Below are 26,342 nucleotides of genomic sequence, written 5' to 3' on the forward strand. Positions count from 1 at the left end.
CACAGAAAATGCTGTGCCTCCAGTGCTTTTCTGATCTTTAAGTTGTGTGGTTCAGAGAAGCTAAAATGTCTTCAACTGACCAACAAGCAATCCCACAACCAACAGATCAGATCTAAGCTCTGCACTCCTGTTACATCCTGTCGTGAACGGGGATTGACAATTAAACAACTTACTGAAGGAGGAATCTCCACCAATATCTCCATCCTCAATGATGGGGAGTCCTTTAAAGCAAAAGGTAAGGCAGGGGCATTTGCTACAATCTCCAGCCAGAAGTGTTGAGCCTGTGATCAATCTTGGCCTGCTCCAGAGGTCCCTAACATCCTAGATGCCAGACTTCAGTCAATTCGATTCACTTCACATGATATCAAGAAGCAGCTGCTAGCACTGATACTGCAAAGGCTATTGGCCCTGACAACATTCCAGCAATGGTACTGAAGATGTGTGCTCCAGAACTTGCTGTGCCCATAGCCAAGATGCACAGCATGGAACTCACCAGGGCTCCTTGGTTAGCACCGTCCAAACTCACGACCACTGCCACCTAGGAGAAGGGCAGCAGATACTTGGGAACACCAGAACCTGAAAGATCCCCCCCCAAGCCACTCACCATCCTGACTTGGAAATATATCACCGTTGCTGCACTGTTGCTCGGTCAGAATCCTGGAACTATTTTACTAAGAGAATTGAGATTGTAGCTACACCACATGGACTGCAGTGGTTCAAAAAGGAAGTCCAGCAGCACCTTCTCAAGGGCAATTCGGGATGGGTAATAAATGTTGGCCTAGCCAGCGATGCCCACATCTTCTGAATGAATTTTAAAAAAAAGTCAATGATGTTTAACTGCAGTATGATTTGGAAGTTTTTATTTACTCTGCAAGAAATATCCATAAATCATTTTGCAAGTCAGAATAATTGAAATGTGTTTATTATTCCTGTGCTTTTCATTTTTAGCCTGTGGTGGAACTATAACAGCTTATAATGGCTCACTGGTCTCCCCATTTTATCCCAGTAACTACCCTCCAAATATCAACTGCCTTTGGACAATTACAGTGAGTAAAATAAACATTATCAAATATTTATGCATAGATTATATATAATTGGAATCGCACCATGTAACTTTCAGTTGTGTGGTTGTTTGTGGTTTATTGCTTCAATGGCAATGGAGGAGTGCTTCCACTGGGTACCTGTTTTATGTGGGTTTTATTCACATTGTTCCTATCTTTCAGTCTCCTGCTTTGTTATAATAGGATCAAAATATTAATTTGCTCTGTTTACTTACTACTAGCTTGTTTCCTTCATATCCTGAAAGACTGTATTCTTTTGCATATTCTTTTAACAGTGATGTTGGTACCGCTCTAAAATAGCACGGAAAGCACCAAAATATTGATCCAAAAAATTAAACTCATCTTTTATTTTGCTCTAGTGGAGGTAAAATGATCCCTGGTCGCTACCAGGGTTGTTCTCAATTGATTAAGGACACTCAAGAGTGTGATCTTACTGGCTGTCCATGCCACACTCCCACTGCAGCAAGGTCAGAGAATTTGGCATCCAGCCAAATATCCGTTCACAACAGTGGGATGGGAAAATCCCATCAGCATGTACAGCCATGACGTCCCCTGCCTTACTGTTTAGATTTATATGATGAACCTAACCACTTGGACAAATTACCAGAGAGGATTGGCGGAGCAATCATAAGAACATAAGAACATAAGAACATAAGAAATAGGAGCAGGAGTAGGCCATCTGGCCCTTCGAGCCTGCCCCGCCATTCAATAAGATCATGGCTGATCTGTCGTGGCTCAGTTCCACTTTCCCGCCCTCTCCCCATAACCCTTAATCCCCTCTCTTATCAAAAACCCATCAACCCGCTTCTTAAAAATATTTAGCGAGGCAGCCTCCACCACTTCAACGGGCAGAGAATTCCAGAGATTCACCACCCTTTGAGTGAAGAAGTTCCTCCTCAACTCCGTTCTAAACCGCCCCCCCTTTATCTTGAGGCTGTGCCCCCTAGTCCTACTGTCTTTTTTGAGCGGGAAGAGTCTCTCCACCTCTATCCTATCCATCCCATTCATCATCTTATACGTCTCAATGAGATCTCCCCTCATTCTTCTAAACTCTAACGAGTACAAGCCTAGTTTATTCAGCCTCTCCTCATAGCTCAACCCCCTCAACTCCGGTATCAGCCTAGTAAACCTCCTCTGCACTCCCTCCAAGGCCAAAATATCCTTGCGTAAGTACGGCGCCCAAAACTGCACACAGTACTCCAGCTGCGGCCTCACCAATGACATTTTATGCTTGGCAAACTGTTTCTCATTTCTTCATAAAGACACAAACCAGTGCTATAAGTGGTATCGAAAAGCATTCTCAAAGTAGAACCAATTGGTGTGGCAGTTTAATTATTGGCCTTTCACCAAAAGGATGAGATTCAAAATCACCCAAGGCTCCTGAGATAAATGTCTTCTGGTTTCTATATGTAAGAGTTGTTTCTAAAGTTAGCTTTTGCATTCTAAAACAGGCATTTAAAAAATCTTTCATGGGATGCGCATGTTGCTAACGAGGTCATAATTTATTGTCCACCCTTCATTGCCCTTGAGAAAGTTCTCGAGGTCTGTGCTAGTTTGAACTATTGCAGTCCATATGCTTGTAGGTATGGACTTCCAGGATCTTTACCCAGTGGCAATGAAGGAATGACATTATAATTCCAAATCAGAAATGTGTATGATTTGTAAGGTAACTTGTATTAACTGGATTCACACCAGTTTGTGAAGTTAAAAACTAGGCCACAGTAGCTTTGTTTGCAGACAAGACATTGTTGACTTCATTCACAATTAACACTACTCCAACAGACCAGTGTCCCAGCTATCCCCATTTATACTCTTTTCAATAAAACCAATCAACAAAAAGAGGGCAAATTAACCAATTAAATAAAACAATTTAGGTGACCAATCCCTTAAGGGGAAATTGTAACAAAAAACTTAAAGGATCTTAACAAACTAAATATAAATGCTGGAAAATCTCAGCAGGTCTGACAGCATCTGTGGAGACAGAGTAGAGCCAACGTTTCAAAGCATTGACTCTATTCTCTCTCCACAGATGCTGTCAGACCTGCTGAGATTTTCCAGCATTTTTCTATTTTGGGTTCAGATTCCAGCATCCACAGTATTTTGCCTTTATCTTAAATCAAAGTGTTATTGTGGAAGTCAGTGATACACCCTGAATCCCATTGATATAGCCCATTGATCGCGGAAGACCTATTTCCATTTATATTCTATTGAATTGAACTAATGCACAAATAAATTGGAAAAATGAACAAAAGATGAAACCGACAAATTAAAAGGGCAGCCCCTTAAAGGGAAACGGCAATATAAAAGACAAAATCACAAAGATAATTCAAAAGTCAAACAAAAATATATGATTTTAGGGGTCAATGATGCAGCCCAGCCCCCAAAGTGCCCACTGATCATGGAAGGCTCATTTCCATTTATACTTTTTCAAGTAAAAAAACAAATTAACAAATTGAGAGACAAATTAAAGGGACAAGCCCCTTAAAGGAATATTGCATCAAAAAAGAAATTATTAAAGAAATATTCAACTTAAAATGTGATTAAAGGGATCGATAAAACATCCTAGCCCTTGTGATGTTCACTGGGCATGGAAGACCAAATCTTCTCCATAGTATTTTGATTTAAAACAAATTAACAAGTAAAGGGGATAAATTAACAAGATCAAATCAACAAATTCTCTTAATGGACACTGCAGCAAAAGAGTCAGAAAGGAAACTTAGAAACATCAAATTAAAATGTGATTCATGAGATCAGTAAAGCACCCCAGCCCCTGCGGTACCCACTGGGCAGGGTAAACATTCCCATTACAAGTGTACAAATACCTATCAGCTGTTTAACAATATAATTGCTTTTAAATCTTAACAATGTGATTAATAAAATATTGACAATTTGCAAGGCATGGTGCTCCTATATATCCGCTACTCTATTCTTTAAGTTATAAAGCTTGTGGATTTGAAAGATGCTGTTAAAAGAGGCTTAGCGATTGGTAGGTTGCTTGCTGCCACTGGCGGTGGAGGGAGAGATATTTAACATGGTGGACTGAGTGCTGATCAAGTGGGCTGTTTTGTCCTGCATGATGTTGAGAACCTCAAGTGTTGTTGGAACAGCACTCATCTAGTCAAATCCATCACACTTCTGACTTTTGCCTTGTAGTTGTTGGATAAATGTTAATGAGTTGGAAGATTAATTACATGTGGCAAAATTAGCACCCTCTGACTTCGCATATAAGCATGGTATTTATATGGCTGGTCCAATGAAGTTTCTGGTCAATGGTAACTCTGGAGATGTTGATAGTGGGGATTCAGCAATGATAATGCCTTTGAAAGTCAAGAGGAGATGGTTAGTTTCTCTCTTGTTGGAGATGGTCATTGTCAGGTACAACTCTTGCCACTTAGCAGCCCAAGCCTGAATGTTGTCCAGATCTTGCTTGACACTGACTGCTTCAGCATTTGAGGAGTGTCAGATACACTAAACACTGCAATCATCAGTGAATAATCTCACTTCTAACCTTATGATGGAGGGAAGGTTACTGATGAAGAAGTTGAAGGTAGTTAGGCCTTGAACACTACCCAGAGAAACTCCAGCAGCACTATCTGAATGGGCACGAATTTATGGAATACAACTGCACGTAATTCAATGCTAGTTAATGAATGTCAGAATTGATGCTGAGGATGCTCTTCTGAACTAAGGGCTTGAAGAATGTTACTGAGTGGAGGGGTAAGATTTTTCCTCTGTATCTGAATGTTGTAAAGCACATTCTACCTGGGAATGCTTGAAGTTATCACTGGGCATTTGAGGAGAAAAGTATTCCATAACATGTCCTACATTACAAAGCAAAAGGAAGTGACATTATCATGTGACTCATTGTGACATATGAGTCTTCTCCTTTCCTGAGCTCTCTTCATTAAGACAATAGCCTTTCCAAAGGGGAAGCTAAGTCTGGGGCTAAACACTGTGGGTGGTAACTGGCTGGACAGCGTTTTTACAGTTTCAGATGAAGTATTTTTGTTAAAAGCCTCAAAACTACAGAGCTATTCCAAGTAACTCTAAATCTATACGTCCATTTTCCTGAGTTCTGCGTGGTGTGGACAAACTACAGTTATATAGGACAAAGAGGTCACAGTTCCTTTCGAAATCAAGCATAAACGTAATTTTCTCCGCGTCTTTTTCATACAGTTTTAAAGTAGTTCTGCAACAAAATTATATGTTGAAAAACTGATTTAAAAAACCTGCCAATCAGTATTTCAAAACCTCCTTTGCCGTTTTATGTGGTTAACTCCAAACACTGCCAAAGACCCACCTGAGTCTGTTGATACATAAGGATTAGAAATTCAATACATCAAAGGTTTTCTTAATCTTTTGTGGATTTCCCAAATGGAATTAATTTTCTTTGAGCAGTTGTAATTTGACTAATGCACTATAACCTGTAATGCAATATTGGTTTCAGATACTTAATACATCGAGGGCTCAATTTGGAGACCCTGATGATGAAATATTTTGCTAACCAGGTAACCTAACCAAAATTATATTTTAATTCTACTCTCTTGCAATGTCAACACTTTTCTCAATCTTTAAAAGATTGCTGCAAAATATTCGCTTTGTATTCGGTAATTTGACACATTACCCTGACAAATATAATGTCATGCAAAGTTAGCACACCTCTGCTATAAGTTCGGTGAAAGAGTGGTTCAGCGGCCAGAAATTAGACCAGGATGTGGATGCACCAAGTTCCATGTTGCCATAATTCTGTGCACAGTGTGGCCCATGTCTGAGTGATGTGGGTGAGGAAGAAGCCTCCTAGGTATTTTCAGATGGTACACCAAGTGACAGAAGTGCCCACCAGCAGGTGGTAATGGAGCTCACCTCAGAGTCTAAGTTTGGGACTCAGCCTGGACCAGTGAGCTTCAAATTACAAATTTCCAGCGTGGGTGTTCTGACAGATTTAGGAGCCTTCCCCTTAGCTGTGAGCTCCTGGGATACACTCTTAGTGATAAGGGTACCCATCTAAATTATTACAGAAACTCTCCCACCCTCAGGAGGTTTGCAATACGATGGGTTTCTGCCAGTTGTATCCAGGCACTGAAGCTGGGAAGTTGCCTACAGGTTGTCAGAGACAAGCAAACCATTCTTAATCAATCTGTGTGTCTTCCCTGACACTCAATTTTCTCATGCTCAAAACTGATGCAAAACAAAACACAACCGACTGACAATAATTTGGAGGCCAGATATTAAAGGTTTCTGGTCTGCAGGGCCAGACATGTTGCAGCAGCAGCCTGTGCCTAAACGAAATTGACCCTTGGACCTCATCAACATGCTCAATGTGACTTGCTTATATTAGTCATGTCTCCACAGGCTGCTGCCTTGAGTGAAGCCATCACTGTTATCAAGGTAATCCTGAGAGGTAGATGTGGAGTGGGCTGCAGGATTGATAGCGAGCTGCTAGGATAGAGGGGAATTATGACTCCTGTAGCATTGGGTGAGCATTTAGGGTGGCACGGTAGCACAGTGGTTAGCACTGCTGCTTCACAGCTCCAGGGTCCTGGGTTCAATTCCTGGCTCGGATCACTGTCTGTGTGGAGTTTGCACGTTCTTCCTCGTGTCTGTGTAGGTTTCCTCCCATGTGCGGGTTAGGTTGATTGGCTATGCTAAGAAATTGCCCCTTAGTGTCCAGGGATGCATAAGTTAGAGGGATTAATGGGTATAATATGTAGGGATATGGCGGTAGAGCCTTGGTGGGATTGTGTTCGGTGCAGACTCAATGGGCCGAAGGGCCTCTTTCTGCACTGTAGGGTTCTATGATTTCTGCTTCTTCTGGCTCCACAGGATGAAGTTTTATTTTAAAGTTTTGACAAGGTCCCTCATGGCAGGTTGATGCAAAAGATTAAATTTCATGGGATCGGGGTGAACTAGCTAGATGGATTCAGAACTGGCTTGGCTATAGAAGACAGTGTAGCAGTGGAAGGGTGTTTTCCTGAATGGAGGTCTGTAATTAGTGGTGTTCCACAGGAATCACTTCTGGAACATCTGCTGCTTGTAATACATATAAATGCTTTGGAAGAAAACATAGCTGGTCTGATTAGCAAGTTTGTGGATGATGCTAAGAATTGATGGAGTTGCGGATAATGATGAAGATTGTCAGAGAATGCAGTAGGATATAGATAAGCTGGAAAATAGGGCGGAGAGAAGACAGATGAAATTTAATCTGAACAAATACAAAGTGATGCGGTTTGATAGATCTAATTCAGGTGGAGTTATAAAATAAATGGCAGAACCATCAGGATCATTGACACGCAGAGAGATCTGGGAATACAGGCCCGCAGATCCCTAAAAGTGGCAGCATAGGTGGAAAAGGTGGTGAAGAAAGCATATTGCATGATTGCCTTCATCGGACGAAGCATCAAGTATAAAAGTTGGTAAATTAAGTTACACATATAAAACGTTGGTTCGGCCACATTTGGAATACTGTGTCCAATTCTGGTCATCACACTACCAGAAGGACGTGGAGGCTTTGGAGAAAGTACAGAAAAGGTTGTTGTCTGGTATTAGCTATGAGGAGAGATTGAATAAACTAGGATTGATTTGATTTGATTTATTATCGTCAGATGTATTAGCATACAGTGAAAAGTATTGTTCCTTGCGCACTATACAAAGCATACTGTTCATAGAGAAGGAAATTAGAGAGTGCAGAATGTAGTGTTACAGTCATAGCTAGGGTGTAGAGAAAGATCAATTTAATGCAAGGTAGATCCATTCAAAAGTCTGACAGCAGCAGGGAAGAAGCTGTTCTTGAGTGGGTTGATACATGATAAAAGGTCTGACAACACCAGGTTTTAGTCCAACCTATTTATTTGATAATATACTCACTAGCTTTCGGGGTTACCCCCTTCGTCAGGTGAATGGAGAGTGAATGGAACTCTCCATTCACCTGACGAAGGGGGTAACCCCGAAAGCTAGTGAGTATATTATCAAATAAATAGGTTGGACTAAAACCTGGTGTTGTCAGACTTTTTACTGTGTTTACGCCAGTCCAACGCCGGCATACCCACATCATTGATACATGATCTCAGACTTTTGTGTCATTTTCCCAATGGAAGATGGAGGGCATGCAGTCCTTAATTATGCTGGCTGCTTTGCTGAGGCAGCTGGAAATGTAGACAAAGTCAATGGATGGGAGGCTGGTTTGCATGGTGGATTGAGCTTCATTCATGACTTTTTCTGGTTTCTTGTGGTGTTGAGCAGAACAGGAGCCTTACCAAACTGTGATACAGCCAGAAAGAATGCTTTCTATGGTGCATTTGTAAAGGTTGGTGAGAGTCGTAGCTGACATGCCAAATTTCCTTAGTCTTCTGAGAAAGTAAAGGTATTGGCGGGCTTTCTTAACTATACTGTTGGCACGGGGGGAACTAGGACAGGATGTTGGTGATCAGGACATCAAAAAACTTGAAGCTTTCTATCCTTTCCACTTCATCCCCGTTGATATAGACAGGGGCATATTCTTCTCTACACTTCCTGAAGTTGGTGATAATCTTCTTCATTTTGTTGACATTGAGGGAGAGATTATTGTCGCTGAACCAGTTCACCAGATTCTCTATCTCATTCCTGTACTCTGTCTATTCATTGTTTGAGATCTAACCCATTGCGGTGGTGTTATCAGCAAACTTGAAAATCAACTTGACGGGGAATTTGGCATGCAGTCATAGGTGTATAAGGAGTATATATAGGGGCTGAGAACACAGTCTTGTGGGGCACCGGTGTTGAGGATGATCGTGGAGGAGGTGTTGTTGCCTATCCTTACTGATTGTGGTGTGTGAGTTAGGAAGTTCAAGATTCAGTCGCAGAGGGAGAAGGCAAGGCCCAGGCCATGGAGTTTGGAGATCAGTTTCGGAGGAATAATGGTGTTGAAGGCTGAGCTATAGTCAATAAATAGGAATCTGACATAGGCAGACATCTGAGTGAGAAGAAAGAGGTGAGCACCTTTTTCAAACCCTGCCAACCTTGTACCAGGTGCCCAAGGTGGACAGTTCCTAGTGCCTAGCACCGGAAGCAGGGCAATTCAACGTTGCTGTGGGGGGAGGGGAGCGGGGTGTGTGGTGGTGGTGATGGTGGTGGTGGTTGGGGGGTGGTGGTGGTTGCGGGGGACCTCTCCAGGTTGGGGGATACAGTTGGTGTGTGTTGTCCTGAAGCCGATAGCCTGTGTGTTTTGAAAAGTTTTCAGAGCGCTGTGTCACTCTGCAGCCTGTGTTGTCAGTAAATGAAAATGAATGCCAAGTTAGTTAGTTGTTATTGGGATGGGGGCATGAGACAGCTATGGGTGTGGGGCTCATGGGGTGGGGGGAAGGCTCTGATGAAAGTGAAGGAGATGGGCCTAAGGGGCTGTCGGACAAGACCACAAAAGTGAAAGCAGCATGCTGACCAGACTGGTGTGTTTGGTTTGGGGGCAGGGGGAGGGGTAAATGTCAGCTGGCCACATCTCAAAATCAAGGATGTGGGTGAAAACTCATGTTTCAAGGTTAACATTTGGGTCCATGGGATCGAGAGGAAATGTGTAAGCATAATTGCCCAATGTCAGCAGTGTCTGTCATCGAGGATCCATTAGCCCTCAAGATGGACATGTGTCCAGTTGATCCTGTCCATGAGGGATTGGCAACCACTGAAGCATCCTATCAGAACCCCAGTGAAATAGAAAGTAAGGTGGAGCAACCAGATGGGAGGCCAAAGGTGACTCTGAAAAGTTGTGGGCATTAACCAGAGCTGGTCAAGCAATGCCGATGGAAGGGCACCAGACGTGTGAGTGAGTGGTAGCCCGGGATAAGGTATAGGACTGGCTGCTTCCAGAATTGGTGAGGAGAGGGTATGAAGGTAACCAGATGGAATACAATGCGACTATGTCTGTCTCTCCCTTTCTCTCAGTCCTCAGAGGTTACGGAGAGTTCTCAGGACAGAGCTGGTGGAACTGGCAATTCTGCTTACACCAGTACTGGAGGAGCACAGACTCCAGCAGCAATAAGTGGAGACACACAGGGAACATGCAGCGCCAGGGAGCTGTAGGGCAGGCTCAAGGGCTGAACATAAGAAATGGGAGCAGGAGTAGGCCACCTAGCCCCTCGAGCCTGCTGGAGGCAGCTCAAGCCAAACAGGGGGCTCGAAGGCGTAGAAGGAGACCAAGGGTTTACAGGATCCGGTGTCCTCCCCGGAGCTGTCAGATAACATTTGCTGCATGGACTGCACCTCTGGGATCTGGTATTTTAGCTGCCATCCTCCTGGTCTGAATGAGATCCAGTGCTGTGGAGCTCTTTAAAATGAAGTGCTCGGCTGACCCTCTGGGTGAGCGAATCAGATGCTTTGCACCCCTGGCGCAGTGTTTCTTATGTTGGGGGAGGGGAAGGGGGAAACATTTTTTTCTAAGTGCTTAAAATTTGCAGTGCGAATCACAGCGCCAGGACCAGCAGGAATTGTACTGATTTTCCTGCAAGAAATGACATTGTCATTTTTGGAGAAAATTCCGCCCAGTGAATAATCTCATGTCTTTTGCTTTTGCAACTGGGTGGTTAAAAAGGAAATAAAATCTGAAATCAGGTCAACCACACAGACAGGAACATCTGATAGCAAGCGCGCACCAATGGGAAATTTAGGCTTACATCACTCCAGTACATTAACATTAACTGCTGAAATGAAGGCTTTACTAAACTCTTGTGAATTAAATATTTTCTATGATTTCTGCTTTGTGTTTAGGTCCCAGACCCAAAGCTGAGACTCCGGATCCAGTTTCCAACTCTGAAGTTGGAAGGCATGCAGCCAAACTGCAAAAAAGACTGGATTTCTATTGATGGTAAACGGTGTGTGAGCATGAGTCACAATGCATTTTTTTCATGCTTGCTAATACAAACATTAAAATGTTATGCTGAATGAATCTGTTCTAAGTGACTTATACTAAGACTAGTTCTTTTCCAGGTACAGTTAACCTTTCACTTCTTCCTGTTAGGATTAACTTCCAAATTTTTAGGCTGTGAAATATTATAGAGGGAGAAGTTATATTTTACTGGTTGTAAATAAGTTAATTTAATAATGGATGATCCACTTTAGTCTCCTCCTGACATCTCCACTATCACAAATAAAGATCTTCAAATGTTATCATTAAATGATTGAACGCACTTGGTACAGCAAAGGTTTCTTCAAATTTACTCATTTATACGATGTGTGTCACTACTGTAAAACCAGCATTTATTGTCCATCCCTCAATAAAGGTAAAATTGCTGTAGTCCCAGATGACCAAAGGCTGTTCTCCCTTTAGAGGGGAGAGCTGACTGGTTATGATTTGACCTGAGGACCAGGACACCTCAGGCAAGGGGAGAAGGTGGGAGCTGCATGAATAACCTCAGCTGATGAGGGAATTGAACCTAACCAGCAGTCCAGCCATCCCGAAGTACTCTTGAGAATAAAGCAGTGAGCTATCTTCTGTTAAGGGGTTTCAGGATTTTGGCCCAACAATGAAAATGGAAAAGCAAAAAATTCCAAGTCAGGGATGCTGTATCTTGGAGGGAATCTTGGGTTAGTGTTCTCATTCATTTACTGCTCTTATTCTTCTTAGCAATAGCGATCTCAGATTTAGAAAATGCCATCAAAGAAAACTTGGTCTTTCAGTATATTTTGCAGAGAATATACCCTGCAACCATAATATGATGGTTATGAAGGGCATGAATATTTAACATTGAGAATGGGGTGCTGATCAGGTGGGCTGTTTTGCCCTGATTAGTGTTGAGCTTCTTTAATGTTATTGAAAATGCATTCATCCTGACATGTTGAGAGAATCGCATCACACTCCTGACAGGAAATTGGTGAACAGTTTCAAAGTACACCGCCCCCAGGGGTAGGGGGGGAGATGGGAAAGAGGGAAGAGAAGTTCATGCCCGGGCAGTGCCAGAGGATTCTGTGGGTGGGGAAGGCGCTGAGAGTTCAGCATCTATGGAATATGTGAGAAAATACCACACTAAGACTTTCTTTGTCATGCTCAGCAACTCAATGAAGGACATCAATCTCACAATAAATAGTCGTAATTGTGTGTAACAATGGCTTCATCCTTTCATAGACCCTTTCATAGAATCCCTACAGTGCAGAAGGAGGCCATTTGACTTTACCAGTTCTCCTGATGCTAAGTAACAATTTAGCACGGCCAATCAAGCTAACCCGCACATCTTTGGACTGTGTAGGTTGGAAGGCCCATCACCTTATGGAGCATGTAACGGGAGAAGATCTCAACCAATTGAATATGTTGCTTTCTTTTCCTACATTGCACCAACATTTCAGTAACCATGGCAGTCTTCAAGAGACAGGAGCACCTTGCAAACATTAATTCACCAATGGCAGAATGCCAGGAACCTTGCAATGTGCCTCAAAGAGGAAAATCGTAAGTCATTGGTTATTGCTTGACCCTCTGAGGACTGTCTAAATCTGGAGAGCAGCATTCTTCAAAGGCCATCTCTCATGCATGGTTAGAGATTAGGCCTTTTCTTGATACTGGGCCTCCAGGACCACATTGTTCTTCAGGACACTGTGATCTGCCATTCTACAGCGTGGAAGTGAGCCTCTGAGTTAGGTCAATTCTTTGTGCAAAGAGAGTGCTTCAGCAGGACCATCCTGTGATCATTGACAAGCACTCATGATCTTACATGCAACAGGAGATTCCCACGTTCACATCCATTATTGCCCTGGCATCTAGGGAGACATGGCCCACTCTGTCGCAACACAACATTTAAGGATAACTTAGTACCCTCAAAATACTAAAAATGTACAGGATCTTCAATCTCATCCCATTACAGTCTTCACATTTTCATTCTACTAGAGTACAATGTGTATGAGGAAGCCCAGGATTTTCCTCACATTCAGAGATCCATGTCAATTATGCTTATGCGACTTAGCTCAGGGATTCCTTAAAGCCACGGTAGCCAAACCTTCAGGTGTAAATTTGCAGTCTCACATACAATAAAGCTGGCATCATGAAGCTAAGCACACAGATATAATAACATCATAGACTCAATGTCATCGAGCAGGTATTTCAGGAGTCATGAAGTGGAAGCTACGTTCATTGCTCTGCATCATGTCTGTGGAGAGTGGGAACTAATGAAATCATAATGTTCAGCTGTAAATGTGGTTACGAGTTAATGCTGCAGGCAGGCATGAAAAGCTATGGTCCACAACGATTAATTAATCTGTCACCCTAACCTGACGGTCATTACATGGAGGCCAATGAAAAATGCATTTGGTTGGAATGATTCCAAAGTGGGCGTTGATAAATACCTGTAACAAACACGGCTTCAGTGCAGCTGCATCAGGATTATAAATAATCTTCCGAGAAGTATACTCAGGAGGCCATATTATCAAATCCTCTGACACAATTCATTGTCCAACCAATATATTCGGATAGGAACTGGCTTTCTTCATCTGGGTTATGTGGACATAAAGGTGATTTACTGAGCTGAGATTGAGGGAGGCAACATATAACTGAGGGATACAATGGGAGATACTGTTGGGTTGGGGGGTGGTAGGAACATCTGTTATCCTTAAAAGACTGCAGAAAATTGCACTACATGGAAGTGCCATTCAGTACCTGAGACATTTATGAAAAGCAGCAAAATATATTTACAAAGAAAGGAGCAAAGTATATATAGAGAACAAACACGTGTTTCACCATTGTGCTGTCAGCTCTTAATTTCCTACTCTACCACTACATCTAAGTGCATCTCTGACATCCACTGTGAATGTGGGGCAGCCCACTCACTGCTATGCCCTGAAATTGTGGGGCAGCTTCTGGAGAACAAGGCCTGGGGTCCTGGCCTGATAAGGGTCTTTTGCTTTGGGCAGATGGCCTACCACTTGACCAGACTGACTGAAGTGGATGGGATTATAGTCAAAGGGGATTTGGACCTTCTGAACAACTTTGGAGATTTCTGTGTGACTGCCCCTGGGATGTCCAGCTGAAACTCCTCATCCCTGGAGGTGAGGGAAGGAGGAGTGGGGGAGAGGGTGGGGAACTAGGGTCTCTACCCTTCCTTGCATTGGTGACTTTGGCATATTCGCATACCAGAACCATAACACCAGAGAGAACATGGCTGGACTCTTCCATCTAGTGTTCCAGTCTGCTGAAAGCTTCTGACAACCCTGCCTGAATTTCCCCTGCCTGTCTTTGCAGCTGCTTGGTCTTCAGCAGTCCATCTGAGTGTCAGAGACCTTGGCTGACACTCACTCCACCTGCTGTAGACCCATGTCTGTGAAGTGCTCATCAGATAGGTATTCTTAGCCTGCTCTAAAATAAGGATCCACCAAGGTGTTTGTATCTCTGCTAATGGAAGATGCAGGTGAACACAGTGATGGAACCTCTGAGTCCTCATCGAGCTAGGGACTGGGGCTGATGAGCTAGCTGGTGCCCTGCCTCACCTTTTCTTGTTGGTGGCAGGAATAGAAAAAAGAGACAATTAGCTAAACAGGCACCTACACTACAGGATACTCACAGTCATTGTCCATGTGTGGTCAATGTCCACTGAATGGGCCCTCACTGGTTTGCTGAGGGATGCTGATCACACAGAAGTGGTCATGAGCTCGTGCAGTTCATAGGGAAAACTGATCATGAGTAAAACTTAATTCCCCAGCCCTCCACATTGCACAAAAAATAGGTGTGGTGATGTTCAGATTCTGTCCTTACATTCTGTGCAACTGCGATAGACATAACACATGCCAGGCAGTCTGCTTCTATATACGTGCACCATATACTGCGTTATAGACAAGTTAATATTCATTCTGTGAAGTAGATACATGAAGATTCAAATGACCCTTTTGCATACAGCAAGTGCTACAGCATTCTTTGCACTATACTGTGTATCTGTAACCAGCTTATTGAAGCATTCAAACAAGCTGTGCTTCCATTCTGTGTATACTGGCATACAATACCCTACTGTCCCCTGAGAATCAAGCATACTCTGCTGTAACCAGTTGAACCTCAATCCATCATCACATGACAGTCTTTGAATGTCCCACACGGGCTGGTGATTCCAGGAAAGCTCAGTGGAATGCTATTTGCTCTGATACAGTATTGTGTTCCTTTGCTACACACCATTGCCTTTTCCAGGATCTGAAAATATTGGAAGGGATAATTACCTAGCATACAGAGACATTATATTAGTGGAGTGTAATGGCTGATGTGTTGTGCAATATTCACATTGGATTCTTTATGTAGTTGCGAATTTAGCAGATAGCCTGGATTCTGTACAAACCAACCAGACACAGGTTAAGAATTCTTGGAACTCTGGTAATGGAGGTGTGGGTGGGGACATAAGTTGGCATGGTTGGTGCATTTGGAGTAATTGGGATGTGAGGTGGTGTCAAGGGTGTTTTTTTTTGTTCATTTTTATCACAATATCCCAAGGCATCAAGGTGGGTCATATAAACAGCTCGCCTCAGCATCCGGCCACCAGTGTGGCTGCCTTTGCACTGTTTCTGGGAGCAGCAGGCACAAATCCAGTACATACACAGCCTGTCCAGAATGAAAACCTTGTTATCCCGGGCTGTTTCTCTTGAGGTGGGTGCATCGAGTTGGGAATTCTATTGATTCTGCCCACCTGCCTTGGAACCAAAAATCCAGATCGTGTAGCTGAATAACAATGATGGATTTTAACAATGGTTCATAAACTATTTCAATCTTTTCATGATTGTTAACAAATCATCCACCTCAGGTCATTATGATTTTGCCCCATTTTTCTACTCAGTTAATATGTTTAACCAGTAACACATTAAATGATAAATAAAATGTAGCATGAATCAATATGCTCTGGTTACATGATCATCTGATATAATACATAAAAGTAACATAAAGAGGATATTGGTGTAGACTAATTATGTTATCTCTGTTAATTATATTATTTGTAGTGATATGGTAGACATTGATTTCTAGATGTTCTTTTACGCTTAATGATTGTTTTTTTTAATACAGATACTGTGGTGAACACTCCAGGTCATTGGTGGTACCCAGTGCCTCTAATGTCTTAACCGTTCAGTTTCATTCCGACTTTTATAACAGTAACCGTGGATTTCGTGCTGAATATAGCAGCTTCAATCCCGAAGAAGGTGAGCATTTTCAGCCAACTCAGTAAATAACGAAAAATAGTGTTTAAAGCCTCGCATTTCCTGCTTGATATCAGCATGGTTTTCTCAACCCCCTTTGCTAGTTATGAAATTTTATAACAATAGAATGTAGTTCTCCAGTGAGTCAGTTATTAAATCCAGTCTTTTGTTCATTCCATATTTAGTTATTTGACTTAAAGCAAAAACTTGAGAGATGGATTAAAAATGGACAGTTCATGTCTGGTTTCAGCCTATACATGCAACTATATGTCAGATACTTTCAACTGCCATGCCCATTAAGGAATGCAAATACTACTTGAATCTCGTCCGTCAGAAAACAAAGCAACATGATTATTAGGAGTTTTCAGGTGAAACATCCGTACCTGAAAGTTTTGACATCATTTTTTGCTTTCATGTACACTCAATGCTTTCAGTTCCAACTTGACATCAATAGTTCTAATTTGAAATGAACTTGATATAAAATTTGATGACATGCTCATATCTATCCCAACACACTCAAGGCTATACTGACACACTCAGCTCTATCTTGGTACACTCCTTTCTCTAGTTTCAAGGCACTGGGGACTCATCAACCTCACCCCTTGCTCCTGGGCTGGACCCGATATTGTTTTGTTCCCGTCCTGGATTCTGGCCTCACCTCACTCCATTCCCAGGATGGACCTTGGCCTCACCTCGTTCCAGTCTCCATGGTGCATGCTGCTCCTGTGCTGATTTCCAATGTTCATAAGGCTGCCCTGGGAAATGTCAATTCCAGCCGGCCCTGTAAACACATCATCAGGGGAAGGGGGAGTGAGAATTTTAAAATAAGAATGATAATTTTACACAGTAACCTGGTTGACGTAGATATGCATTCAGATTTATCTTCCTGTCTGAACGGGATCAGGAGCCAGGCGTAAGCTGCTGCATTCTCAATGTGTCTGCATTGAGTGACATGTCAGGGTTTGATGGCTTCATTGAGCCCTTCTGACAATTTAACATAACACTTTCCAACGCACCAGCAAGAAACGCTGGGTCTCAAGAGTCCCAGGTAATTAATTTGTTCAACTTCTGAAAAATTCTTTATAGCTTGGAAGAAGCAGAAATGTTTCTCTCAGCCCAACAAGGAAACCTTGGGCTTCCTTTGCCTTCGGCCAGCCTCCTTCTGCCATTTGTCAGCGTGGCCCAGAACCCTTGAAGCCTTGATGTCTCTCCCACCCATTTTGGTTGAAAGAGAGGTTATAACCATTTGAATACGGTTAAGGATCTTCATGGTTTAAAGAGGATATGAAATTCGGCAGCTCCTGCTTACATTACTGAATTAGAACATGTGGGGATTTCCTACTGAGCTGTAGTAACTTCGCCAGTGAAACACAGAGACCCCCCCGAAATGGTATAATTTGGATTCATACCACCATTTTCCCAGTGTTTTCGCAGCTCCTATGCCAAAAATTTTGGTAGACAAGCAAAATTGTTCAGTTCACTTTGTTAGGTCAGGGGTTTTATTACCAGTACCAAAAGCTATTTTAAAAAGGGATGAAATTAATTTGCATTTTCTTCCCTTTGCCAGCCTCTAAAATATTACGTAATATTACCAAAAATGTTCCTCTGTTAGAACACATTTGAATTTAGTTCTTTCGTTTAGAAGATCCTCTCCAAAACTCATGTAATGGTGCAATTTAGTTGGCGGGGGGAGGGTGATGGCCTTGTGGTATTATCACTAGACTATTAATCCAGAAACTTAGTTAATGTTCTGGGGATCCGGATTTGAATCCTGCCATGGCAGATGGTGGAATTTGAATTGAATAAAATAAAAATATCTGGAATTAAGAATATATTGATGGCCATGAAACCATTGTTGATTATCAGAAAAACCCATCTGGTTCACTAATGTCCTTTAGGGAAGGTAATCCACTGTCCTTACCTGGTCTGGCCTACAATTGACTCCAGAGCCACTGCCCTCTGAATAACAGCAACTAGGGATGGGCAATAAATGTTGGCCAGCCAGCAACTCCCATGAATGAATAAAAAAAAATTCTTTATAGATTTCTATTCTTACATTCATCATTGCATATACTTAAAGTAAGTTACATTTACTCGCACTAACAACAAATAAACTACATACCATATTTATGATGTTATACATTTCAGGCAGGATTTTCCCATGACTTTCATGGTGGTTCCTATGCACAGCTGAAGAATTGGGGGATTGGGGAAGAATTGTCCTACTGACAACAGAAAAGTTACCATGGCCACAAAATTGGGCTTACTTTAGTCCATAACTGGCTGTCTGCCTTTGGCCCTCTTCATCTTCAAGCTCACCACCACAGGATGGGGAAGATTCAACCCTATTTGCTCCCACTTGAGCCGCACAGTTTTCTCCGTTCCCAGGTCATGCTGGCATTCTTCATCCGTCCCCATCCCAATTTTTTCCAGCTTCTGCCCTTATCCCTGCCATTGCCATCCATTCCTTTCTTGTTTATTGCCAATCTTGCACTGTTGACTGGTTGAGTGTGATTAATTTCTCAATAATCTCAGCTGGCCTATTGTTTGTTCAGAAGGAGAAACCAGGGTATCAAAATCCTGGAATACCCTCCCAAACAGCACTGTGGACGGCAGCAGTTCAAGAAAGCAACTCACTGCTATCTTCTCAAGGGCAATTAGGGATGAGCAATAAAAATTCTGGCCTAGCCAGCGACGCCCACAACACATGAAAGAATAAGAATAACAGACGTAATGTGTAGACACCTTGTGATGACTGGTTTCGAAGAGGCAGTGGTAAAGTACTAGGTAAAGGTTGTACAACTGCCTTTTCATTGGGATCCAGCCAACAACACATGGGCAGTAAGAGCAGGAAAAATATGTGTATAGTGGCCCTTACCTTTGTTCACTTAATATAACAATTGTGTTACAGAATGCCAAGGAATGCATATATGCGGAGATGGAAAATGTGAGCTCCTGAGCAACAAATGCGATGGTTGGTTTCATTGCAAAGATAAAAGTGACGAGGAAAACTGTGGTAAGTAAAAGAGAAAATACTGGCAAACAGCTTTGCTTGTGTTAGATGGAGTTGCAGCTTAAATACACAGAGGAATGGATTCCTGAAGAATCCTAATTGCAATCAAAGTAACAAAAAAAATTCCAAAGTAACCATTAGATTCTGTTGCACAATTATTCACGAAATTAATTGATTGACCACACCAATTGACAAAGACAAGTCACTTTTGTTTCTTCGTAGGAGATTATGCTTTACAGCTGTGCATCATCAATAATTATTCAAATTTGTGTTTATTAATTGACTGTAAAGTCCAAATCAAAAGTCATTCTTTCCTCCACATGTTTCAAATAATGCTTACCAAGTGTATTGGTGCTAGCATGTACCAACATTTGGTTTCAACCAGTGACTGTAATTGCACACATTTACAGCATAAGGATTAAAACATAAATATATATTTATGAACAGAATTGAATTATATGTTTCAATGTATTTAAGACATTTATCATTAAATCTGAAAGTTAAGTGAAAACTATGGTTACTATGGATGCTGACAAATCCTGTTTTGTATCATACTTCAGCTGTTTTGAGATGCTCCCCATGAGTCATCATTTGCTGATGCAGTTCTGCTATGTTTTTGGTTCCTCAAGTAGTGCTTTGGGCTGAATTGTGGAAGAAAGTATTGAATAGTGACTGGGAAAAATCAGCCAGAAATGGTGGGTAGCATCTTGAATCAGGGGGAGAAAAGTTATACCAATCCATGACTTTAAGGTTTTTAACTGCCTTTCAGCTTTGTATGGTAAACATAAGGATGGGATTTACACTTCCTGTATTGTGCCAAGGTGACTCCATAATGCATGACAGCCAAGTTCTTCTGGCCACATGTGAATGTGTGAAGAACTCGGGAGCGTTAACTTCTTAGTAACTGTCCAGGCAGAAGCGGGGAGCATCATCTGTTGGTTTACAATGGGGATCATGGTAGGAACTTGCTTTAGCAATTATAATGTACATATGAGTGAGTATTATTTTTAAATTAATCCAGCTGTTCCCCAATAGCTGACAGCTGTATGCTATAGAAGTAGCAGAATGGAAAAAGAGTTTACGATGGCAGCAGGAGATTTCAGGATTCCTGGCTGCATTTACATTGTGTAGGTTTGGGGGGACATCCAGTTGCAGCTTTCGCAATAATAAGGGGCTATCTGGGCACCGTCTTTGCAATACAGAGAAAGGAGTGAGACTGCCTGGTGAATGTGAAGAGGGAGCATTTTCCTTCAATTCATGTGCATTCAGATCGCAATGAGAAGAAACTATGTGAAAGCATTTCATATGGCAGGTTTTGTGGCATAGTCGATAACACCACTGCCTCCGAGTTAGAAGTTTTGGGTTCAGGTCCCCAGATTTGACTTGACAGCCATTGACATGTGCATTTATAATGTAGTCAAACAACTTGTTTGTCAAGTTGCTTGGTGTGGAGTAGTGCTCTCTGGTGACAGGTTAGCCACCAGTTCCAGAAAAAAACTGGCCACGGAAACAGGTGTAAGCATGTGCTTTGTCCACCTTATGCATCACAAGTGCAGAAAGAAAATCAAGTGGAATATGTGGCACTGAGCTGACCTCTTCAGCTCTTATTATTGAGTGAGGAGGAGCTGGGTTGAGTTGCGGTGGTAGAGAAAAATGGAGAGGAAATGGTTAAAGAAACTATAAGGCTCCAGATCAGACTGAGTTAAGAAATTTGGACAGGTTAGTAGCAGACAGGGAAGAAGAAATTCAACGTTAAAATTTTGAGTTGTTTACCTATATGAAACTGGTTATTAGTTTTTCCATGTTCTGTAAATTGACATTTATGTATTACTTAAAAATATCAAATCTGAAAAATGTAAAACCATATAAACATTGGGATGAATTTTCAACCTGACAATGAATGGGTTAAACACAGTAACAAGTCTCACAATACCAGGTTAAAGTCCAACAAGTTTATTTAATAGTAACCCACTAGCTTTCGGGGTTTGCCCCTTCGTCAGGTGACTTCACTCACTTGATGCAGGGGCAAACCCCAAAAGCTGATGGGTTGACCATCAAATAAACTTGTTGGGCTTTAACCTGGTGTTGTGAGATTTCTTACTGTGTTTACCCCAGTCCAACGCCGGCATCTCCACATAATGAATGGGTTAGTCATAGAGTCAAACAGGGCTGAAAAGGCTCTTTGGCCCTTCAAGTCTACACCGATAATAACTGTAAAAAGTCTGACAACACCAGGTTTTAGTCCAACCGATTTATTTGATAGTAAACTCGCAAGCTTTTGAGGGGACTCCCTCTCTGACGAAGAGGGAGTCCCCTCGAAAGCTTGTGAGTTTACTATCAAATAAATCAGTTGGACTAAAACCTGGTGTTGTCAGACTTTTTACTGTGTTTACCCCAGTCCAACGCTGGCACATCCACATCCCAACAATAACTGCCATCAAAGGCATGCTAATCCCATTTTCCTGCATTTATTTCATATCCTTGAATATTATGATACTTCAAGTGCTCATTCAAATATTTTTTAAAAGCTGTAAGGTTTCCGGCTTCCACTACCTTCCCTAGTGCATGCCAGATTCCCACCATCTTCACATCCCCTCTGAATCTCCTGCCCCTCACCCTCAAATTATATCCCCTCATGATTGATCCCTTAACAAGGGGAACAGCTGCTCCCTACTCACATTGTCCATACCCCGCACAATCTTATCCACCTCAATCATGTTCCCCCTCAACCACCTTTGCTCTAAAGAAAACAATCCAAGCCTATCTCCTTATAGTTTTATAGTATTGGTATGAAAAGAGATGTAATTTTTTTTTAAAAAGCTCCAACCCAGTCTTTTCTGGGTTTAAAGGTGGTAAGACTAGGGCAGAGAGCCAAGACACTCTAAGAGGAGTGTTGCCTATTTCAATAATTTATTGAGGCTAGCAGTCTCATGATTTAATGTGCGTATATAGGTTTTACCCTGCTAGTCAGGGTTCCCAGATCTTGGGAAACCTGGCACAAGGGAGTCAAGGACAACTTTGAAGTGCAAGATAGATTGGCGGTGAACCTGCAGTCAAAATAATTCTATGCTTCCACTCTGTCTCTTCAGAATCCTGTCTTTTCCCTGACAAGTATTCATCTGAACGTTCCCTTAAAATGCTATGGTCTCTGCTCCTGTTGACAAAATTAATCTATGCCCCAACAATCCTCCAAGTAAAGAAATTTCTCCTGATTTCTCTTATCACACCATGACAATTTTCACTGATGCCCCATATAACTGCATGAAAACTCTTTCATAATTTTAAAACTGCTATTACTAGTTCAGTAGAAATAATCTCAGTATATTTTATCACGCCTTATAGTTTCCCAGCCCTGGCATTATTCTAGTGAATCCATATTTTCTATGGCATTGATGCATTTTCTAAAATAAGACACCTAAACCTCTGCATACCACTGGGACAGTGGCTGAACAACTGTCTTGACAAGTGCATTACTTTTCCCTGTCATCCGCATGAGACTGCTCGAACCTATGACCTTGAGATCAGCTTCCGACCGCATATCTGTTCCATCACCAAGACTGCCTACTTCCACTTCTCTAGCATCACCCGATTGCACTCCTGTCTTAGCTTATAGAATCACAGGATCCCTACAGTGCAGAAGGAGGCCATTCAGCCCATCGAGTCTGCAACGACCAAAATCCCATCCAGGCACTATTCCCATCTCACATATTTGCCCTGCTAATCCCCTGACACTAGGGGCAATTCAGCATGGCCACTCAGCTTAATCCACACATCCTTGGACTGTGGAAAGAAACTGGAGCACCCAGAGAAAAACCACACAAACACAGGAAGAATGTGCAAACTAGACACAAACAGTGACCTGAGGCCGGAATTGAACCCGGTACCTGGCATTGTGAGGCAGCATGTTATCTACCATGCCACTGTGCCGTCCTATATCTGCTGCTGAAATCTTCAACCATGCCTTATTGTCTATGAAGTATTCCAACTTCTGGTTGGCTTCTCATCTTCTATCTTCCCATAATCTTGAGTTAATCCAACATTACCCTGCCATATAAAGTTTATTTAAAATTTAAAGTTTATTTAATAGCTACAAGTAAGGCTTACATTCACACTGCAATGAAGTTACTGTGAAAATCCCTTAGTTGCCACACTCCGGTGCCTGAGGGAGAATTTAGCATGGCCAATTCACCTAACCTGCATATCTTTGGACTGTGGGAGGGAATCAGAGCACTCAGAGGAAATTCATGCAGACATGGGGAGATTGTGCAAACTCCACACAGACAGTGACTCAAACTGGGAATTCAATCTGAGTCCCTCGCGCTATAAGGCAGCAGTGCTAACCACTATGCCACTGTGCACTCACATCAAGTTCTGTTCATTATCACCTATGTGCTTGCTGCCTTACATTGGTTCCTGTTCAAACACCATCAATATTTTAAAATAGCTGAGAAAAGAGACATGTTAAAGTTTTTCATCTTGCATTCACCGTCAGCACAGTTCACAAGAATGCTGGTGCAAGCATAAAACAACAATTCTTGCAAAGTGTCCTGATGAGTGTAAGATGAAAAGCTTCAACATATCTTTTCTTTCAAGCAATTCTCAAATTCTGTAGGACCAAATAACTATTTTAAAATTCTTATCCTTGTTTATGAATCTCTCCTTGGTCTCACCCCGCCTTAGTCTGTGACCTCCTGCTGCCCTAGAATCCTACATTCTCTGCATTCGTCTGATTCTGTCCATGTGAGCATCTCTGATTTTTATTGTCACACCATTTGCAGCGTGTTTTCAGTGCGCAGACACTTAATTCTGTAATTCCTTCCCTAAACTTCTCCTCGTCTCCATCTCCCCCTTCTCCATTATGATGTTCATTAAAACCTACCTCTATGGCTAAACTTTTGGCTCTCTGTCCCGATGGATTCTTATGTGGCTCAATTTCATATTTTGTTGGTTAATGTCCTATGAAGCATCATGTGATGTTTTACTACATTAAAGATGCTATATGAATACAAAGTGTTGTTATCTACCTCTGAGACTTGTGTGTAAGCATATCCATACACTTGAATGCATTTCTCATTTTTTTTCCCAAAATGTTTTATCCAACACTATCCAAATAAATTGCATCTTCCACCTTTCTGTCTAGGCTACTAACCTGTCTGAGACTTCCAGAAGTCATTTGCATCTTTCTTGTCATTTTCCAAGCCCCTAATTTGGAATCATTCACAAATTTCAAGGCGTTCAATGTACGAGTGAATAGCCAGAAAAAAAACTGCATTAACTCTTGAAAATAACATTTTTGATTATTTCCCATTCTGAATGTGGAGATGCCAGCGTTGGACAGGGATGGACACAGTAAGAAGTTTCACAACACCAGGTTAAAGCCCAACAGGTTTATTTAGTATCACGAGATTTCAGAGCACTGTTCCTTCATCAGGTTCGTGATACCAAATAAATCTGTTGGACTTTAACCTGGTGTTATGAGACTTCTTACTGTGCCCATTCTAAATGGCTGAGATTTATCTTAATTCTGTTCTATTTACCAATTTTCCACCAGTGCTGCCAATTTTTCTTACTGCGTGATCCTAAGTTCCCTTGTTGTATTCCTTCTGAAATTCTAAGTACATTTTTTGTCTTTATTTTTGAAAGAAGCTCAATTTGGTTCATTTAATTCTGGGTTGAAATCAAGAAATCACATCTTGTACACATGGCTGGCAGGATAGCACAATATCTGGATAATGAGTTACAATTAAACTGTCTTCGTTTCTGCATCATAGGATTTAGTTGTAAAAAATCTAAGGGCCGGGCGTGTTTCTAGCGGGGAGGGATAATGTAAAAATAGGGCAGGTGCCAATCCCACCATCTTCCCACTCATCCCCATATCACAGTAGTGGGTGGGTGTGGAAGTCAGCAACCTTCCTGTCATATTTAAATAAATAATCAAATGAGCTTGTTTAGCAGCCATTTGACCTAGATAATATGCTGTCCCTGTAAAATTTGGTTAATATGGGCAGTTCTACAGCAGTGAGCAAACCATTTGTAAAATAGAAAGGGAGGGATGGAAGAGGATGTACTACTATCTTTGTAGCGAGGGTGCTCTTTGTGTAGCAGGGCTAGCCCAACCTAAGACAGTACTCTATTTTCTTCCTAGTGCCACCTCACCAAAACCCATTACCCCTATTACACTCCCCTTCATTAAATTGACTGAATCCTCCTTGTAGTATACCCCATAATTACGTTGCTTTAGGATCCATTGTATCTTCTTCTTGGAACTAGTTGCAGTCCCAGCAGTGCCCAGTAGGTGCTTTTGATGTTGTCGGAGCTGCCAGAGTCGCTAGCCAATCCAACCGCCCTTCCTCTCCCCACCCCCCCAGTATATGCAGCCTAAGTTTTGTAACAAAGTAAAACATTCACCCAATCCTCATTTAACTCTTTTTCATCTATCTTTGTTTGACCCATTTCTAGTGTGCACATCAGACCAGTTTAAGTGCCATAACAATATGTGTAAGCCCATGGTCTGGGTCTGTGATGGAGTTGATGACTGTGAAGATATGAGTGATGAATCCAACTGTGGTAAGAAATTTGCTTTTTGATTATGGGAAATCTATAGCATGAAATTGGTGATAGACAGCTTTGCCAACATTATCTCAAACATTTTCTTTGGAAGTCATTTACTCAAGTATGAATATAGTAATTTACTCAATGCAATTTGCTGATATCTTGTGTGAGCTTCAGCTCAAGGAAAATGAGGAGAACTTTGAGGGGTTAGTAAACATATTATCTGCATTGCTCATGGGCCATGAGGAGCATGAGTGTTTCTCTTCATTTTCCCAAGCTTATCTTCTTCCCCTGGATTGTACCTCCCAGCACAATTCTAAAATTGGGAATCAAGTCCACCCTTTTCACTCTTCATGTGCAAGCCTAAATCATAGAATCATAGAATCCCTACAGTGCAGAAAGAAGCCATTCAGTCCATCAAGTCTGTACTGACCCTCCAAAAGAGCATCTCCCCCCCTTTGCCCTATCCCTGTAATCCTGTGCATTTGCCATGGGTAATCCACCTAGTTTACCCATCTTTTGACACTAAGGGGCAATTTAGTATGGCCAATCCACCTAACCTGCACATCTTTGGATGAGTATTATTAATCTATTGAAGATTACAT

The 26,342-nt window shown here is 41.9% G+C and overlaps 1 protein-coding gene across 2 annotated transcripts in view; it reads left to right on the top strand.

Annotated features, from left to right (window-relative positions):
- Positions 1 to 26,342, top strand: part of LOC145353104 (suppressor of tumorigenicity 14 protein homolog) — a 122,022-nt gene that overhangs the window by 60,202 nt on the left and 35,478 nt on the right. For both annotated transcript variants that reach the window (XM_080203468.1, XM_080203469.1), the window contains 5 exons: positions 949 to 1,046; positions 10,794 to 10,897; positions 16,042 to 16,175; positions 19,084 to 19,188; positions 25,645 to 25,752. In XM_080203468.1, coding sequence (XP_080059594.1) covers positions 949 to 1,046; positions 10,794 to 10,897; positions 16,042 to 16,175; positions 19,084 to 19,188; positions 25,645 to 25,752 — 549 coding nt within the window. The remainder of the gene's footprint in view (positions 1 to 948; positions 1,047 to 10,793; positions 10,898 to 16,041; positions 16,176 to 19,083; positions 19,189 to 25,644; positions 25,753 to 26,342) is intronic.

Source organism: Carcharhinus amblyrhynchos, chromosome 15 (genome assembly GCF_965287045.1).
Source record: "Carcharhinus amblyrhynchos chromosome 15, sCarAmb.v2.hapA, whole genome shotgun sequence".
NCBI lineage: Eukaryota > Metazoa > Chordata > Chondrichthyes > Carcharhiniformes > Carcharhinidae > Carcharhinus > Carcharhinus amblyrhynchos.